The following is a 20,331-nucleotide window of genomic DNA, read 5'->3' on the forward strand; positions in this document are numbered from 1 at the left end:
GCCCAGAAGCCTTCCCTGTGCACGCCGCTCACCGCCTGCCCCCCCACCCCCGGACCCCCTCACTGCCAAGCTCATGCAGGTGGCCCTGAGGTAGGAGTCTGGAGACTGCTCAGGACCGGCTGCCAGACCCACCCAACTTTCTCCTGTAAAAGCATCTTTGAAGGAGGCCCTAGCCTTTGCTTTCCCGTCGGATTTGAATGCACTGAGGGCTGAGGGATGGGGGATGGGCAAGGCCCGTAGCTCAGTGAACACAGAGAAAACCTACAGTCTGGTAGGTAACACAGTCTGGTTCGGGGCGCCATGTAAGCCCTGGGTCGGTTTGTGATGGTGACCCCAGTGCAAACGTTCCCACAGCTGCCATTGCTCTGTCATGAGGCAGGGAAGGCGGAACGCGCATCAGTTAAAACCTGTGTACGCAGGGGTCACCGTCACCCCAAAGGTGGACCACAGTCTGTCAGACTGTCGTGTGCAGGTCCTCCAAAAGCACGTGCCCTCAGTGTTACTGCCTTTTTGGGGACTGCTTGTCGGGCTTCCCGGGCTGTGGGTGGAACAGGTGGCCTGGGCCCGAGGAGACCTGCTCAGAGGGAGGGTCAGGGTTTGTCTTTCCAGCTCAGGGCCCGGAGGGAAGGCGGAGAGGAGGGAAGGTGGAGAGGATGAGGCTTCTCTCCTGCCAGTGGGAGTGGCCCGAGCCCTGCCCTCCCTCCGAAGCCCCAGCAGCTCTGTTTTCAGTTCTACCACCTGCGAGGGGGAGGGCTGGGTGAGGCTGTGGCCTCTCACCTTCTTGCTTTGCAGGCTGGGAGCGCACCCTGACCCCGGCCCTCCGCGCCCGCATTTATCAGGGTTCCCCCTCTTCATGCCCCACGAAGACCAGACCTCACTCCAAGGAGGAGCTGGCCTTCTCCGTCCCTCCCGGAGCACTGATGTCGGGGCTCCAGCTCTATTTCCAGGGAGTCTGCTCTCACCGCCCCATAGGTGAACATGAGGGGGCAGGACAAGGTGGGAGGTGGCTGGGGGGACACGCACACCTGGGTCTGCATTCCGACCTGCCCTTTACTCGCGCTGTGACCTGGAGCAGCGTGCGAAGGCTCCCTGGACCTGAGACTCCTCGTCTGTAGATGGGTGGGCGTGGGGCTGTGCCTGCCCTCGCTGGCTGGGACGATGTGAGCCTTGGTTTCCCTCTTGAATGAAGTCGGGGCTCATCGGGCTGTGGTGGGGCTTTGATGCCCAGGCCTTGCGTCTGCACAGGTGATTAACGCGAGCCTAGGAGGCTGAGACACAGTATTTCCTCCCAAGCGTGGGGTTCTAGAACATGAAGCAGACTCATTCAATGCATCTCCCTGTGCGTCTGAATGACCTGAAGGCTTGTTCAAGCACAGACTGCTGCCCCACCTCAGAGTTCCTGGCTCAGTGGGGCTGGGGTGGGACCCAAGGATTTTTGCGTTTCTAACCAGCTCCCCACTGGTGGTGGTCCAGGGACCACTGGAAGATGGACCATCATTACTCTAAAGGCTAAGATGCCAGGGAAGTGGGCGCCCAGGGAGCGGGAAGGAAAACAGCCGAGTTAAATCAGGACACCTTGTCTTCAGGGTGCAGGGATCTCCTGCCGCAGCCGAGAACCCAGAAGCCGGCAAGTGCTTTGTAAAAGAAACACCGCTTCTGACGCGAGAGCTGACAGGATTGAGGGAGAGAACACCCTCCCCAAACAGCCCATCTATTTAGGAAATAAATGAAGGGAGGGCCTCTGAAACAACTGCTGGCAAGGAGCGTCATCACTCATCCCTCCTGGCTTTTGATGGCGTGTCTGGGGTTCCTGGGAGAGAAGCCACCTCTGCCTAATGGCCCGGGCTCCAGTGGGGGCGGAGGGGGGGCGGCCCCCTCCCTCTTCCCCATCCGGGCCTTGTCCGAACTGCAGCTTCCTGAGGCCAGAGCTGCCGAAGACGAGCTTTGCTTCAGGGAACCTGAAGCCGGGGGTGTGTCGTCTTGGTTGCTGCGTTTGAGGACACCTGGCCTGGCCTGATGCCCACCTGGTGGCTCCCACCCGCCTGCACCCTGGAGTCACCTGGGGAGACTGCCCAGCGTGCAGATGCCTGAGATGCTAAGAGGGTGGGAGAGGAGGAGGAAGGGGCATCTTTTGAGTCTATGCCCAGAAGTGGAATTGCTGGGACATGAGGTAGTTCAATGGCTAACGTGTCGAGGGACAAGCGTACTGTTTCTGCAGTGACTACACCATTTCTCATTCCCACCAGCAATGTCGGAGGTTTCCAAACCCGCCCCCTTCTCAGCCACACATATTGTCTGCCTTCCTAGTGGGCGCAAAGCGGTACCTCATCGTGGCTTTTATTTATTCCCTAATGACTAGTGATGACCGAGTGAGGGGCAGAGGGGTCCGGGCCCGGGACAGAGAACCCAGTCTTTCCAGCGTGAGCAGTGGATTATGGAGGCAAAGCCCTGCTCCCCTGCCCGGGCTCGAGCTGTCTGTCCCCAGAGGGAGCCGTGTGCCGAGCCATGGGGAGTCACAGTCCCTCTCCTGAGGGAAGGGTGACTGTCAGACCCCTACTTCTAAGTCAAGTCCTCTGAGGCTGTCCCCAATGCTCCTCCTTAAGGGGGGACTGCAGGGCACCCTGGAGGGATCCCCCTCCCAGATCTCCGCTCACTGTGAGCACCTGGGCCTCTGTGACAGCTCCAGGCCCAGAGTCTGTGGACGATTTCCTTCCTTACAAATCGGCGCATATGCAAAGAGAACTGTATAATGATTGCTCCCTGACAAACGTGTTCCCCATCATCTTTCCAGAACAAGAGCCAAAGGGAGCGAAGGACTCAGGGATGCAGCACCTGCACTTTCAGGCCTGCTGGGCCCCCAAGAGCCACCTCACTCCCGGAACACTCTTTACCTGCCATGAGGGTTTTCGAGTCCTGAGGTGGTAGGAAATTTTATTTCCTTTGATGTTCTGTTTTACTACAAAGTGTAACCTGTGGCTAAATTTTTAGCAAGGTAGAAGTCAGCATCACAGCGTCACCTTGTCCATGGAGGCGGCTGTCTTTTGTGTCACCGGCCACATAGAGTTGAGGACCAGGTGGTTCCAGGTGGGACCCAGGACTTGGGCAAATCTCTGCTCTCCAGTGAAAGTTGATGATCACAGGTGCAAGTTTTGGTAAAATAATAGAATTCTGCCAACACTAGGTGGCGCCCGTGCCCAGCTGATCTGCGCTTACACACCCCATCCCGCTGGTAACAAGGGCCCAGGGCTGAGGTCTGAATCTGTACTTGAGAGGGAAAATGTGGACCACCCAGTGCAGCAGCGATCTCAGCCTGCTCTCTGCTTGACAAGGCCCCACACTGTCCCCCGTGCCACAGCCCCCAACCCCTTACATGCTCCTCCGCCACCACGTATGCCCTGACACTCCTCCCTCAGCTCCCCAAGGCCTCCCCTCACCCCTCCCACCCCCTCCCCTACATGCCCTCCTCACACTCCTGACGCCCCTGCCCCACGTGCCGCTAGTGTCGCTGCCAGTGACGCTTCTCCACAGCACCATGTCGGACCCATTTAGGAATTCTGGGCTCTGGTGACTGTGTGCGCATTAGGGCGACTCCTGTACGTCCACATTTTTATTATCCATGCAACACCTTTTCCTCCCTGAAACATGACTCCGGTGTCTGCCTGCGGTTCCAGCCCTCCCTCTGACTGAGCACATTTTTCATCTTGGAATCTCCCCTCTCTGGCAATGCCTGGCACATAGTAGGTACTCAGATCACGTTTCTCGAATGGACTCTCCATCCCTGGTCATGAACAAGGTGACACGAGTCATTGATTCAAGGGGCAGAGAATAGCTCATATCAGTTTGGCGACCTGGAGAGAATAGAAAATTGCCCACATGGATGTAATGGTGTCTTCCTCAGAACGGCCTGTGTGTTCAGTGTCTAAGGGCCATCCCCTCCTCCCTTCCCCGCAGGTGCAGTCGCCATGGCAACATCAAAGGCAAGTGGATGTTTTGTGCTTTGACACTGGGCTTGCAGAGGGAGAACACGCCTCCTTCTCCCAGAGTGGGTCTCCTGTTTGTAGTTTATTAGGGAGGAGAGCCGAGTGAAGGACCCTGTGAGGGACACCCCTCCACATGCACCTCTTTTCACCCCTCCTCCTGCCAAGCAGGGGAGAGGATGGGCGGCGGGACCTCCCGTGCCACTCCAGGCCCACTTACTCACTCACCACCTCCCGTGCCACCCAAGCCCACTCACTCACTCACCACCTCCCGTGCCACCCAAGCCCACTCACTCACTCACCACCTCCCGTGCCACCCAAGCCCACTCACTCACTCAGCACCTCTTCTTTCAACCTGCCCATCTGTAGGGACTCGCGCTTGCTGTCTGTGCTTCCTCTGCTAATCCCAACTTCTTGAGCCTCTTTTCTCGGAGTTTGGAAAGGGCCAGGGTGGTGCTCCCACCTGTCCACGTTCCTTAACTGTCCTGCGCCATTCCTCCTCAACTCTCTGAATCCGAGGCACCTCAGAGCCCTAGAGAGAGAACTTGCTGGGAGACCGCCCCTCCCCCAGGCAGCACCCACAGCTCATCTGTCCCTTCCTCAAGCCCACAATCCGGCCTTCCCATTTCCTTGAGTTTCTGTTCATTTCACACAAACCAGCGCACGGAAATCTTGTATGGCCTCTGAGTCAGCGTCCATTGCACGGGGACAAAAGCCCATGGGATCCAGCTTATGGGAGGACACGCCCCCATCCCCACATGGAGCACCGAGGCCAACCGCTGCCCCTCGGCTCCATGTGATAGTCAGATGTGGCTGGATAGCGTGGACATACATTTCCTGGCACGGCACCAGGATCCTGTGTTTATTTTATTACATACATATCTTTCTGTGAATTATAGACATGTACTTCCTCTGTCTCGATGCTCCAGGGTGGATTAAGAGAATCGCGAATCAGCCAGAGAGACCCGTGCAGCAGGCTGTACACTGAGGACGGGAAGGAGCGACTGGCACTCTGGCCACCGTGGGCACAGCCGAGTAACTGGTAGGAAGAGGCTGCAGTCAGGGCTGCAAATGAGGGGCTGGCCAGACACCCTCAGAGAGCTGACTTGGCATTCTTAAACATTTTTTTTAAAAACTGAGAGATAATTGGCACATAACATTCTATTCGTTTCAGGTGTACAACATGGAAATGTTTTTCCTTGTGATGAGAACTTTTAAGAGCTACTCTCTTAGCAACTTTCAAATATACAGATACAGAGTACTGTTAACTACAGTCACCATCCCAGGCTTAATTATCCTATAACTGGAAGTTTGTAGTTTTGACCATCTTCACCCAATTCTTCTATGCACACCCCCTCTGGTCACTACAGATCTGACCTCTTTTTCTGTGAGTTTTGCTGTAGGTCTCACATGAGAGGTCATATAGTACTTACCGTTCTCTGCCTGACTTATTCCACTTACGATAATGCCTTCACGGTCCATCTATGTTGTCATGAATGACAGGAGTTCCTTCTTTTTTATGGCTGAATAATATCCCACTGTAGATATGTACGACATCTTTACCCATTTGCTCACCACAGACACCGAGGTTGCTTCTATGCCTTGACTATCTATCTATATAAAAGCCTAAAATACAAAGTGCCCCCTCGGGAGTTCAACCAACCGGGAGTTCGATCGCTTGCTATGATGTGCACTGATCACCAGGGGGCGGCGCAGACCGAAGGAAGGCCCCAGCGGGCAGTGGCAGCTGCTAGGGACCCTACCCGTGCATGAATTTCATGCACTGGGCCTCTAGTTGTAAATAATGCCATTATGAACATGGTGCTGCCGATACATTTTCAAATTAGTGTTTTTTTTCCTTCAGATAAATTCCAGAAGTGGAATTGCGGATCATATGTCCCTTCTCTTGTTAATTTCTGAGGAACAGTGCACCATTTTCCATGGTGGCTGCATGAATTTGCATTCTGTTTTTTCAATGACATTTGATATTATTTCGTATCAGTTTCAGGGGAGCAGCGTAGTGGTTAGACAGGCACACACTTTAGAGAGTGTTCCCCAGTGACTAACATCCTAGATGCCGCCTCCTGGCCCATAAAGCCTCTGGATGGCCCTTAATTATAAGGGGGTGCCAGGAAGGCCCGGTGAAGAGGACAGCACAGGGAGGCGGGGCTGGAGGGCGGCGGCCGGTGCTGGGGCAGGTGCTGAGGGTCAGTGACGAGCAGGGAAGAGGGGCAGGACAGGAGGGTCTCTTGGTGGCGTGTAAGCAGGCCGTCCCGCTGGTCTATAGAGGGGGCCTCAGAGGGAATCCGGTGAGAATCATCCTGCTGCAGGGCTCTGGTGGGAGCGGGGCCGGCAGCCCCGGGGTGGGGGTGTATGAGGTCTGCTTGTGCTGGTGCTGCCTGGCCTGGTCCCTGGCCAGGTTTGGGTGAGCAGAGGGCCAACAATACTTGTTTTCTTATCTCCCTGTATTTTCTTATTTTCCTTCTTCCTGGTACAGCCAGTCGCTGTCTCTGTGTTCATGTCTTGGGGAGATTTGTGGCTGCCAGCAGGAACCTTCTAGAACAGAAAACAAACGTGTGACTTTCATGCTTGTGAATCCTAGAGACACTTCAGTCCCCCAGGCTGAGTCCAAACTTCTCAGCAAAGCACCCAGGGGCACCCACCCAGCTCCACTTCCTGCCTCACCACCTGCTGCCCCTCCCACACCCGGAGGGCTGGGAGTGGGCCATCCTCCCAGGGAGTTAGGGGCCAGGCCTCTACTGTCAGACAGACTGGAGATAAGCCCTATCATGTACCAGAGTACCAGCGGGGCCACCTGGGCGGGTTACCTCTCTTCCTTAAGCCTCCCAAGTCCTCACCTGTAACCTGGGGGGACGCTCACGCTCATCCCCATATCAACTCTGCCCCCTCTGGGCCGCCCGCCTCTGGGTGTGTCGGGCGGATCAAATGAGATTGTGGGAGAGCCTTGGCCAAGTGCCAGGCGAGGCGGCAATGGTGACTTCACACTGGCTGGGCAGAGATCGGGAAGGGGGTTGGCAAGAGGCTGACAGTGGCTCCCCGGGGCGGGACTCTGGTGACGTCTTACCTTCTCTTTCACGTCTTGTTAGATGGTAGGGTTCCCTACGACAGGAGGCCTTACCAAGAAAGGGTGGGGAGAGAGTCCCTCTCCAGAGCCTCCCTGACTGTCCTGGACAAGTAGCTCCCCTCCCTTCTGCGTCTGCTGGCACTTTGTGCCTCCCTGGGCAGAGCCTGCCCGGCAGGGGAGGGTCATTAGCTGCCGCCTTCCCCACGGCCTGGCACCCTGACTCTTGCTGCAGTGGGTCTGAGTGTCTCCAAGACTCTGCCCAGCACGTGGCATCGAGCGTGTGCCCCATCACGGCTGGTTCATTTGGTTAAACCTCAGGATATTTTCCAGTGATTCTTAGAGAGAGTAGGAGGGAGGAGGAGAGACAGAAAGAAACATTGATGTGAGAGAGACACATCGATTGGTTGCCTCCTGCATGTGCCCCGACCAGGGCCCGGGATTCAGCCTGCAACTGAGGTACATGCCCTTGACCAGAATCGAACCCGGGACCCTTCAGTCTGCAGGCTGATGCTCCATCCACTGAGCCAAACCGGCCAGGGCTGCTGCTGGTTCGTTTGACTTAGTGGAAGCCTCTCTCATTGGGATCACCGGGCGCCGCCTCTCCAGGCGTTGGAAGTCTTCTGTTGAATGTCCATAGCACTTTAGGAAATGCGCATTTCTCCCCTAAATGCATGTTTTCTCCCCTAAATGCACAGAAAGCCAAGCTGTCATTGTGGCGACGATGTCAGGAGGGCAGGACAGCAGCGAGAACCCACAGCCTCTGAGCCTCCTGATGAGCGTGGGGGCGGCTGCTCTCCCGCAGCTCCCTGGCCCTCCCTGGGTGTGCATGAGGGCATCGGTCCCGCCTCCCAGTGAATTGTTGGAAGACAAATGGCATCTGCGTTGGGGACAACTACCCCGCCACACAATGCAACAGGCCCTCGTTAGTCCTTGTTGGCAAATTCTACTTTAAGTCTGGAAATGTCTCCTAGTTAGAATTTTTCATAGGATGGTCTCTGAGATTCTTGCCACCTGGAAATGTGGCTCTCACTCCTGCTGGTTGGTGGGAACAGGTGTCACCAGGACATGGGGCCATGCCAGGGGTCGCCCTCACCAGGCTACCATGGCGTCTGGGAAACAGTGTTGGGTGCGGGGTGGAGGGAGGACCCTCATTCCTTGCTCGCAGAGGAGCTGGGAATGACCTGTCTGGGGACGTGGTCTCCTCCCTCGCCCGCCAGGAGAGGTCTGAGCACAGCTCACCCATCAGCTCACACTCACCTGTGCTCATCTGTGACTAAGTGTGTGAGCATGCTGCTCCTTTTGCTTTTATCACAAAATGTGGTCCATCCGACAGAGTTCTTATGACATAAATGCTACTGCCTGACTTCTTGGGAGGAAAGTCTGTTTTCCAAAACACTGGACTGAAGGCCCATCTAGGAAACCAGGTGAGGTTTTCGTTGCTCAGGAAGAGCCCGCAGACTTTCCTGGAGCATCTGGTAAGCCACAGGGCACACCTGCTGTCTGGGTAAAACAAGGTTGCAGGTAGACCAAACTGTGGTTGCTATGAAGACACTAGACGGGTCCACTTTGTATTATAATGACCATTCGCCCTGCCGAGGAATCATCTTCAGATCTCCTTCCCCAACACGTACATTTTATTACAGCATAAAAGGTGGTCAGGATCATGTTTCCCACGCGCCCCCAGCAAGCAAAAATGAAAGGCCCGCCTGTGAGACCGTGTTCTCATAGTTAACTCTCCACTTTAAGCAGAGAGAAGGTAGAGCGAATTCTACTGGGCTGCTGACGTCAAATCAACCTGAGTTACCACCTTGCGAATAAAACGGGTCCTCCAGCCCCTATGTCCACGAACTCCTAGCTGCTCTCGCTGTGCAGTAGCACAAGTCTCCTGTAGGTGGCGCTGCCTCCCAATTATCTCCTACCCCATCAATCTGCAAGCTCCCTTCATAGTTCTATGGAGCTGGAGCCAGGGGCTACGAAGTGGCAGTCCAGACCTCAGGGCCTGGGTGTTAGTGGGCGCTGCTTATGCAGAAGAGAAGACCATTAGGCATTTAAAGAGGGGGCATTGGAAAGGTCCACGTCCAGTCTCAGCAGAGCGGCAGCCATGGCTTCAGTCTGGTGATGGGAGGGGACCAGACCCACGTCCGAGTGGCACACGAGGATTTCCCAACATGTGTTTTTAAAGACATGAATCTGGCAAGATTCTCAGTAAAAAAAAAAATCAAGATCAAGGCACTGTAGTTAAATATATTTGGCTAAGTCTGTATTCTGTTGTCTTTGGAGTATCATAAAGCCTCTTAGTATTTTAAAAACTCTGAAAAGTTCCCCTGGAGGAAAAAATGTCAGTTCAACTTTGCTTAACTTGGGACTTTCCGAACTCAGGACGTAACACAAGGCAGAGCCGTGCTGTGCGTGCATGTATGGGTGGTCAGTGTTTCTGAGGGTGGGGGCAAGGAGCTGGGGTCTGCGCTTTTCCGGGGTCGGAGGGGGGTGCAGAGGAGGCTCCCACCTTTGGCAACTCTGCCAAGTGGCCAGGTATCACGCAAGTATGCATGTGTGTGTGTGTCCAACACATATTGTGGAAACGGACCAATCGTTCCAAGAACTGGGAAAGGGCAAGTCCCACTTGGCGGGTGGTCCTGGGCCAGGCCCTTCCTATGCATGGCTGCTGTATATTCTTTGGGCGCTTCCTGAGCAGACAGACTCTCCGCGTCACAGCTGAGTGGGCTGAGAAGCAGAGAGGCAGGGCGCTTGCTTGAGTTTGCAGGTTAGCTAGTGGCAGAGCACAAGACTCAGACTGTCGTCCTCAGATGCCCTGACTCTGCACTTTTAAAAAATATATATATTTTTATTGATTTCAGACTGGAAGGGAGAGGGCGAGAGAGAAACATCAATGATGAGAGAGAATCATTGATTGGCCGCCTCTTGCACGCCCCAGCCGGGAATCGAACCATAGCCTCCTGGTTCACAGGTCCATGCTCAACCACCGAGCCACACTGGCCAGGCTGTTTTGTCTTTAATACACAAGGCCAGGGAATTACTGAGAACATTTTAGGAAGGTGGCAGTTTGCATTATTTAACTTCAACAGCCCATTGGGATGCAGAGGGAAGAAGAGTGAACGGGGACCCAGGTAGAAACCCCAGCATCACCACTTCCTGGCCCTGTGGCCTGGGGCCAGTTCTTTAACCTCTTTGAGCTCCAATGACCTGCCCGGGGCACAGGCGAGGGTGGTCTGGGCAGGGCTCTGAAGCCCTAGGCCTGGAGGCCAGTCCCGGGGAGACAGCTCAGGTCTGTCTCCTCTAACCCTCCCCAGGGTGTCGGCGCCTTGGATGCTCGCCAGCACCAGGTCAGAGAATAGCCGTGGCAAGTTCCCAGTTATCAGAAGTCGGAGCTAAATTTAGGACGCAGCTGTGAAAATGAATCCTCGCAGGCTCTGGGAGGTGAGGAGGTGAGCAATTATCGGGAAAATTTGATTAATGTGGACAGGCTGTGCTGATAATTCGTCGGGTTCTCAGCCAAACAGCCCCTCCTTCTCCCCAATATTTTCCTTCCCCAAACCATCTGAGTCCTCACCCCGTGTCCTTTTCGCAGGTTTCGCCCTTGGTCGCAGGGGGTTTTCTTCTGTGGAGTTTACATCTTTGCTTTCACTGTGCTCTTCCCTTAGAAGATTGCAAACTGGTGACCCTGGGGTCCTAGTCAGTCCTCAGAATGTCCCATTGGGCCTGCACGGGTTTTTTTTTTTTTTTTTTAAAGGAGCTTTCATTAGAGAATTTGGAGATGTCACACAAAAATTTAGATTTCTGTCTCATCTTGAAAAACTGGGGAGCTAGAGTCATGCCGGGCCCCTCGGTGTTCCTGGTTTCTTCCCACCACGCCTCCCCCAAAGTTTGGCATCAACTGGAACTTGTTGGAAATGCAAATTTCCAGGCCCTTCCCCAGACCTCCTACTGCAGAATCTCGGAGCGGGTGGAGGCCTGGAAACTCATGATTCTGGTCCAGGCTCACGCTTGAGGTTCTGAATGAGACTCGGCAGTCAGGGGGTTCTGCTCCGGTTCCCACGCGTCCACTCGGCCAGGCGTCTAATGCCCAGGCCTCCGGAGCACTCCTATGCGGCGAGCACTGTGCTAGTTGCTGATGACATCGGGGCGACGCAGACAGGCAGCGTCTTGTTCTCACAGAGCACGTAGTCCAGTGAGGAGTGGAGACAGACACCTGTTTTGTCACCTGCAATTGCTCCTGAGGTTGGACCAGACTGGCGGGTTTCAAGCTGAGTTCTGCAGAGTCCCGGGCCCTGGGGAGGGACCTCTAGCTGGATAGGGCCAAGGGACCGAGAAGGAGGCTAAGGGAGGGGCCCAGCCCCCTCTCCAGAACCGCTCTACTTTGATCTCTTTTATATTTTAGTTTCCAACAACACTGAGTAGGGGGACAAAGGGTTCTGCTGTGAACACAGTTTCCACCCTGCTATGCTCAACAGTCTTAGATCCCATCAGCTCTAAAATGCTATTAGACGGGGCACTTGCAAACAATTTTTTTCTTTTCAGTGATGAAGGGTGAGTAGCAACATCTTTAAAAACTCATCCTGTATCACACCCACTAGGATGGCTGTTATAAAAAAATCAGACAAATGTAAGTGCTGGCGAGGATGTGCAGACGCTGGTGCGTCGCAGAGAGCACGCCCAATGGAGCAGCCGCTGTGGAAACAGCATGATGGCTCCTCTCGAATGAAACGTGGAGCTACCATGGGATGGGCATTTCCACTTCTGGGTAGTGGAACTTACACAGATATTTGGACACCCGAATAGCAGCATTATTCACAATAGCCCAAAGGTGGAAGCAACCCAATATCCATGGATGGATGAAAGGGTCAACCACACGTGGACATACATACAGTGAACGATTCGTCAGCCTTCACAAGGCAGGAGATCCTGCCAGGTGCTGCCATGCGGGGAACCTAAAGGACACTGTGCTAAGTGAAATAAGCGAGGCACAAAAGGAAAAGTATGGTGCGATTCCACTGAGATGAGGTACCTCTAAGCAGTCAGATTCATAAAGACGGAGAGTGGAAGAGAGATGACCAGGCGCTGGGGAGGAGTCAGGGGTGAGGAGTTAGTGTTTTAAAGGGACAGAGTATCCATTTGGGATGATGACACAGTTCTGGGGATGGAGGGTGGTGATGGTCGCACAACAGTGTGAATATACTTCAGGCCACTGACCCGTAAACTTAAAAATGGTGAAGATGGCAAACTTGTTGCATGCTTTTCCACTATCCAAAGAAACCCATCCCACAGTTGGCCTATTAAAATGGTCTTCCCTTGCTCCACTCAGCCCCTCATTCCCTCACTCTCTCCCCTGTCACTTTGCCTCCATTCAAGCTTTTTGATGTTGTTTTGAATAACTTACCCCTGGGAGTCAAAGCAAATGTAGTAAGTTACTCCCTGGGCGACGTGACAACATCCTCCAGGCAGGGGCTGGTGTGGGCCGGTTGGAAAAGGCCCGTGTCGCTGCCCAGGGTGGTGCTGCTGACCTGGAGGGGAGGAAAGAGCTGCAAGCACTCCCTGCAGACTCAGAGATGTCATCTCTGGAGCCTCCGGTGTTTTCTCAAACAGGAGCAAAGAGTTGGTTCATGGCACGGGCCAGAGGGACACATCAAGGGGCCAGTGGGGTCCGGTCCCCGGGCTTCAGGAGGAAAGCGAGCGCCCGGGCCCTGTGTGGACACCGGGTGCTGACACGCATTTCACCGGGGCCGCGGGCAGGCTTCCGGAGGGCGCTGGGGGCCGCCGGGCTGGCCCCCTCTGCTCCAGGCCATGGTGGGAGGGGACATGCTGACAGGTCACATTCAGCGCTGCTGAGTGACGCAGGGCGCCCGTCACCGCCCGGTCTCCTAGAGAAGAAACGCTCGCAGGAGCTAGATCCCCACTGGTCACTGCATTGAGACCTGCTTATTCTAGCACTTTCTCTAGGGGAAGACAGTGTGGGTGGTAAGAACCACAGTAACAGCACCTTGTCCTGCCCTTTAGGGTGTGGAAGGCTGGGGCCAAGGTCAGCGTGACTGGGGAGGGACCGTCAGCAGCTCCCTTGCTGGGGTCGCACCAGCTCTGGCTCCTCTCTGTGCCATTAGCCCGTTTGCTGGCGCCTGCAGAAGGCAGGCGAGCGGCGGGGGCCTCCTTCCAGGGCGGGCCGGGCTGGGTCGGGCAGGAAGGCAGGTTGTTGCTGCAAGAGCCACGTCACGTTTGGGAGACATTTTTGCTCGACCTGCCGCACCTGTGGACAGTAAACTTGTGGCACGAGATCAGCTTAGGAAAGAAAAAATAATCCAAACTCCGTTTGAAAACAGGAAACATTTCCAATCGGGAGGCACAACATCGGCAATTGTGCTGGAATGTTCCTTCATTGCTCCCTGCCCAGAGGGGAGAGGAGCCTTTCTTTTCGGGGGCGGGGGGAGACATCCTTGCCCTGTGGTCCGTTTTGTGCCAGATGCCTAGCTTTTGAAGCCCTGCAGGGGTCTCCCCTGGGGTACCCTCTCTTTCCCCCCCTCTCCCCTGGTTCAGGACTCAGCCCTGGGACAGCTACGGCGGCCTCAGCAGGAGGTGACCAAGAGGAGGCGGCGGGCGCTGGCAGCACATGGAGGGAGGCCTGTGCGGGCAGGAAGCCAAGGTCACCATGGACTCAACCTCATTTAGTTTGGTTTCTCGTCCCTGAAATTTCATCAGGGAACAGACCACAAAGCCTGGCGACCATGGGTGGCTTATCTCGCTGCTGGTGGGGTCAGGGCCCCGGTCACAGGGACCTCAGAGAGCGCTCTGCCATGTGGGGCCCCCCGGGGAAGTCTGCAGTGCGCCACTGAGGCGATGACTGTCACCCGAACCCGACCACGTGGGCACCCCGGGCTCAGACCTCCGGCCTCCAGGACAGTGGGCGTAGTGTCTGTTGTGTCTAGGCCACCCAGTCCATGGGGTTGTGCATGGCAGCCTAGACTGGGACAGCGGGTGCCATTCCTCCAGGCAGCAGAGACGGCAGCGGAGACCGAGGGAGGCCCACGCCTGGCTGGAGGTGGCACAGGAAGTCAATGGCAGGGCTGGCATCTGAACCCAGGTTTCCTGCCCCCCAGGTGCAGTGCTCTTTACTTAGTAAGTTCTGGTCGGTTCGTGGGGATGGGCGTCCACGCTCCTGTACACGTTACTGATGGCTGGTGACAGCATTCACGAAAAGGGCCAGCTGATTTCTGTTGTAGAGGCGATTTAAACAGATCTATATGTCATCCACAGACATTTTAACATCTTTGAAATTAGGATGCATTTTATAATCAATAGCATGTCTTAGGTTAATGATGTGTCTTATATTCAGTAGTGTCTTAGATGCAATGCAATTCAATAGAAATTGTGAGGTTCTTCCCATTTGGATAAAATGAGTGTGAGTCAGTGTGTGTGTGTGTGTGTATCTGTGTGTGTGTGTGTGTGTGTGTGTGTGTGTGTGTCCGTCCACCATAGGCTGGTGGCTTAGAAACAACAGAATTATTCCCACAGTTCTGGAGGAATAATTCCAGAACGTTGTATTTACTTGTAACAAACGTAATGGTTTAGCACTGAACTCTGGGTTCACAGAGGCAGAAAAACTCGTGAAATATTCTGGGCCTCTGCGATTCTCCTTGGACATAGAAGAGGCACTTTTGGAAGAGAAGAAAGAGTAATACTCTACACTCTCCATTTCCCACGTGTCTGCCACTGCTATAGAGTCCCCCTGGATGGCCCCGGCCTGGGTGTCCATGGGGTCGGTGAGGAACGCAGGCGCCTGTCCCTGGAACAGCACATCTGCCTCCTCTGGGGGTCTTGCTCCTGGTGCACTTGCTACCCCAACAGCTGACCTACCTCCCGGGGCTCCTCCAGGCCCTTTCACAGCCCCCAGCACTGCAGCTGGGACTCCGAGGGCTCACCCCAGCTTGTCAGGGCAGCCCCAGGGCTTCCTGTGGACGCCTCTCCAGGGCTTGCAGGTTGCTGTCGGTTCATGTTTCACTGTGAGCGTTCTCAGTGGAGAGCCATGGGGGGACGTGCAGGTGGCCGGGTTAGGAGAGGGTGGCCTGTCTCCTCCCAGCGGGGCCCTAACTGGCTGTGAACCAAGGGAGGTCTCCGGGGCCCCTCTGATCTCACCTCCGTCCTCATCAGAGCGTCTTCATCAGAGCATAGCGAGCTCAGCAAGCAGGGCGGGGTTCGCCTGCCTCTGTGACTGTCCAGAGCCTGCACTGGCCGAATGTTCTGCAGCCTCAGGACTCCCCCGTCAGAACTGTGCTCCCTGCAGTCCGGCTGGGCTGAGTGACTGGCTCTCTAACGGGCGGTGACCCTCTCAGGCTTGTTCGGCATAATCAGAATAAATTGGAGGCTAAAATATGTGTCTGGACACTTCTGATCAAAAACGCCCCTTGCTTTGATCTTTCAGTCAAAACAAGGTCTTCTCCCTGAATTCTGACGATATTGACCTGAGCCATGGCTCAGCTGGGCAGGCAGGGGTCTCAGGGCTCCTTAGCGCCTTTCTCAGCCGCTCAGCCCCGACCAGGCCCAGGCTGTGAGCTTTGCTGCTGGAATGTAGATCATTATTGGCAAGTGGGGAGCTGGCCTGGAAAGCCAGCCTTCAGTGGTGCCAACTGCTGCCGCCTTTTGTCTGCAGACTCAGCATTTGGGTTGAGCACCCCCAAAGGGACAGGTGGACATTGAGGGTGCCAAGGGGGGTTGGACACAACAGGAACACACTCTGAGAGAGATCATGGCGGCCAAGCAATCTTTCTGTCTTCCTGCAGAGGGTTGGTTCAGGAGGCTGAGCAACTGGGCTTTAGTTCTGGGAGGTAATGGTTTGTCTCATGTGATGGCGCTACCATGAGAGATCTACCATCCCCCCGGTCCTTTCCCTCGGCCTGAGCAGCGCATCCTTCCAAACTGTGATTATCCCGTTGGGGCATGGACAGATGCTAAATAGCCTTTCCTGCTTCAACCACAGGGCAGTGAAGAGCACTGAGGACCAGTAACTTGATTTTGAGTGTTATTTTTAGACAACCTCTCTCATTGTGTCAGGGGTTGCAGGGAACATGTATTTTATCTGCCAAAGGTCCTTTCATTTGGACTGGCGGCATGGTCCTGCGATCCATGGGACTGCTCGTCTCCACCCCATCCTTATTCCACCTATGAGGTGGGCACATGGCCCAGGCAGGCCAACTGCAGGTATTCTGTCCCCCAGGCCCATGATTGGTGCAGAGCTTGGCGCTGACACCATCCTGGCCTCAGGCTCCCAGTTTCCATGGGCTGTGGAGACGATGGAGATGATTTGATAGGAACTCGAGCTGCCTGCAGCCATGCCCCTGTCCCATCGCTGTCAGCACAGGGATTCTGCCCTCTGCAGCAGGAGACATAGGGACTCAGAGAGGAGCTGACGCGTGTGTGGAATTGTGTCACATAAGCTGGCTTTCCCAGGGTACTCCCCGCTCACTTGCGTGGGGTTTGTTGAGTTTCTATCACTTGAGAACAAGTGAGTTTCGACTCAGACTGGGATTAGAAATCCAGGCCTGGATTCACATTGCAGTGAAGTTGGGCAACTTGCTTAGCTTCTCTGAACCCGTTTCTTGTCTGTGCGTGGAAAATGACATCTCCCTCACAGGACTATCACCAGGTTGAACGAGCTTAGTATAGAGATTGAAGGGCTCAGCTCAGCAGCTGGCACACAGTAGGCACTAAAGAAATATTCATGGGCACATAGAGTAATACTGGTTGAATTAACCTAGGGAATGTTTCATTCTGAGATTGACATTTGTTTCCCAAAGTTGGTCGGTACTTTTGCAAGTACATAGTGGTGGGCTGGGGGCACCGGCAGCCACAGAATAAATAAGCATGCAGCTCTTCTTAGATGATCAATAAAATGAATTAATTCAGTACATTTTTATATTGAAAGGAAATGGATGTGTTATGGAGAATATCAAAGACATATGACTAAGCTAGAAGACAGGGAATCAAAGGAGTCCTTGCATGTGGAATGAGGCTGTCTTTGCCACCAGCTGGGCTCTGAGGACACGGTGTGTGACACATCGAAGGGGAAACATGTGGGGGCCGGGGAGCCAGGGTGGTGGCCTCAGCCTGCCTCTGTGAGCCCCTCATTCTGTTTTCTCATCAAAACTGTGACTTTATTTGTCCTCAAAGTTTCTCTAAGCGTCTAACACCCCAGCTTGGCCATGCGAGTTAGTGAATTCCTTGTCAGTAGAAGTGTTAAAAAAGGGATTAAATGGACTAATTTATTAGTCATAGGGTTTAACTAGTTCATGATTCTGCTGTGAGCCTTAGCCATGTGGATAGTAAAATACCTTATCATTGGGATGGACATTTTCTAGAAGTAAGGTATATCTAGATTTTTATAGTAGCTGATTTTAAGTATTGATTTTAATACTATATCATATCTATCATAATACCACCATAATACACATATTTAATAAGACTATATTATTAATATTATATCAAAAACCAATAAGTAATGCTTTTAGTATTTTAATGATAATCACATGAGTATATACTAATGTGTTTAAAGCCAAAAGTAAATTGGGCACAAGCCCATGCAGGGCAGCCCTCTGGGCACAGATAAGAAGAAGATGAGGGTTTTCTGCAACATGCGAGGTCAATAGGAAGCTTCGTTTTAGCACCTGGCAGAGTTGGAAGGGAAGAGGGCAGTGACGGAGACATTTAACGCTTGTCAAATGTCCATGGGTTCCCCATCCTTCCCAGCCTCACCTGAGGTTGGGCCAGGCCACGTGGCCAGTATAGCCAATTGACTGAGTAAAAGTGGCATGTGTCACTTCCCAGCTGTAGGATAAAGCTCCCTAGAGACCCCTGAGTTCTCTTCTCCCCTTGCCCTTGAGACCGTGGAAGCTGTGTTCTGAGATGATGGAGCTACAAGATAGGAACCTCCAGGATCTTTGAGACACTGCTTAGAGGGAAAGACCAGACCCATGGGCCACGCTGACTTTGAGATGGGCTATTCTGGGAAGTCATTGAGATTTTGGGTTTGGTTATCACCAAAGCATAACAGCCTATCTTGTCTGATTCTTGTGCTGTTGACTTGCTAGCTGCAAATGAATTTTTAAGAGTACAGTACAGTGTTGTGAACCATAGGTACAATGTCCTACAGGCCCCAGAGCACCCAGGACCACGTGGGATGCTCAGTTAGAACGGCTTGAAGGAGCGCGAGGCTTCACCTTTGCCGTGTCATTTACGAGTGTGTGAGATGGACTTAGAAGGCATCCAAGAGGATTTTTCATTATAAAGATTGTCTTTGGTGACTTGGAAAAAGGTTTAGTCTAGCACCGAACATGATTTTTCTTTTCTCCTAATTAATTTATTTTCTGCCAAAGAAATTGACTGTGTCCCTTTAAGCAGCACCAACCCCAATGCAAGGTGCCCCTGGGGGCCACCATAGGATCAATTTTCCAGCCAGGGATTACGCAGCTTGGCTGAACGGGCTTAAGGCTTTTAATTTGCTTATACATAGAGTGGCTTGAGCTCTATACATCACCAAATCAATGCAAATCAGCTTACTTGAAGCTGGTTCAATTTTAAAAGAATTTCATTAACCAGCAATAAAAGGCCTGGTTTAATGCAATTACTACAGGATCCCAAGCTCATCAGGAAGAATTCCTTTTCTATAATGATCTTAACATTTATATTATGGCATTTTCTAAGAAAAAAGAAGGGAAACAAAAAAAGCATCATAGAGGAAGATGCTTAATATAATGCTTTTATTCTTGCACAACTCAGTGTTGGAGCCACCATGAAACAAACTTCCCTTCCCCATGGCAGGCACCTGGCGGAGGAAACATACAGACGTTGGTGTGTGGATGCGTGAGACACTCGTGCCCAGATATGTGTTTGATGCATTATCTAACCCACCCAGGACTGTGGCCACTCAAAGGCAGAAGAGGCCTTAGAGGCATGTAATACCATCGCTTCATTTTACAGAAGGAGAAACTGATGCCCGGAGACCTTAAGTGGCGATCAAGGTCAGCCATCTGTTGGCAGAGGCAAGGGCCTGGAGGTCAGGTCTGGGACCCCTCTCCCTTACCCCCCATTGAGGGGGAACCTGGAGCCCCAACACTCCAGCAGGTGATGAGAGGCACCGTGGGAAATCACCTCCCTGGGAGTGCTTTTAATCAAAAAAGAAGGAAATCCTGCAATTTGTGACAACCTGGATGAACCTTGAGCACAGAAGGACAGATACCGCCTGATTCTGCTTGTATGAGGTATCTAACGCAGTCAATTCATGGAACCAAGGAGTGGAGTGATTGTCATGGAACCAAGGAGTGGAGTGATTGTCAGGGGCTGGGAGGCGGGAGGCATGAGTCGTTGCTCAGCATGAACACATTCTTTTTTTTATTTTTTAATCCAAAATGTGTTTATTGGGATGGTTTCCCACTCATCTTGATTTGAGGTGCTTTTAGTGCTGCTTCCTTCTGAAGGAGCATCCTTCTGTAAGCCTTGCTTTTCCTCCTGTTGGCTGACAGAGAACAGTGGAGCAACCAACGCACAAAACTCCCATTTGTGCATGGCTAAAGATGGTGGTGATTTCATAGCATCCTGGGCATTTCACATCCATGAAGTAGGAATTGGGGCTCTGCACCAGGCGCTTCTTCTTGTGTTTCCTCTTCTCCTCTGACGGAGAGGGATGGAGAAGATCTTTGGCGAGAGGCATATTGTCGTGGGGAGGTTGCCACTGCCGGAAAAGCAGATGAACACATTCTTGAGGTCTGCTTAGAACAGCGGTTCTCAACCTGTGGGTCGTGACCCCTTTGGCGGTTGAACGACCCTTTCACAGGGGTTGCCTAAGACCATCCTGCATATCAGATATTTACATGACGATTCATAACAGTAGCAACATTACAGTTATGAAGTAGCAACGAAAATAATTTTATGGTTGGGTCACAGCATGAGGAACTGTATTTAAAGGGCCAGAAGGTTGAGAACCACTGGCTTAGAACACTGTGCCTACGGTTAACAGTACTCTGTCGTACACTTAAAAACTTGTTAAGAGGAGAGACCTCATGCTGTGTTCTTACCACAGTGAAAGAATATTAAAAATAAATTGTAAAGGGCCATTGGAGGTAAGGCATTCATATTTCTATGTGGAGAAGCTGGCCATCCCTTTTGGCGACGTGGGAAAAGGTTTCATCCAGCACTGAGCGTGGCTTTCCTTTTCTCCTAATTAATTTATTTGCTGCCAAAGAAATGGAATGTGCCCTTTAAGCAGCACAA

The 20,331-nt window shown here is 53.1% G+C and overlaps 1 protein-coding gene across 1 annotated transcript; it reads right to left on the bottom strand.

Annotated features, from left to right (window-relative positions):
- Window positions 1-19,462: 19,462 nt before the first annotated feature.
- On the bottom strand, window positions 19,463-19,774 carry LOC106696529 (40S ribosomal protein S27-like). Its single transcript, XM_014452859.2, has one exon. The coding sequence runs from the start codon at window positions 19,769-19,771 to the stop codon at window positions 19,517-19,519; it is 255 nt and encodes an 84-aa protein (XP_014308345.1). The 5' UTR covers window positions 19,772-19,774; the 3' UTR covers window positions 19,463-19,516.
- Window positions 19,775-20,331: the final 557 nt, after the last annotated feature.

The sequence above is a fragment of the Myotis lucifugus genome, unplaced genomic scaffold (assembly GCF_000147115.1).
Source record: "Myotis lucifugus unplaced genomic scaffold, Myoluc2.0 scaffold_18, whole genome shotgun sequence".
Lineage (NCBI taxonomy): Eukaryota > Metazoa > Chordata > Mammalia > Chiroptera > Vespertilionidae > Myotis > Myotis lucifugus.

What these genes read in the sequence shown, in the direction of transcription:
- LOC106696529 (XM_014452859.2), bottom strand. Translation starts at nt 19,771, where the DNA reads ATGCCTCTCGCCAAAGATCTTCTCCATCCCTCTCCGTCAGAGGAGAAG.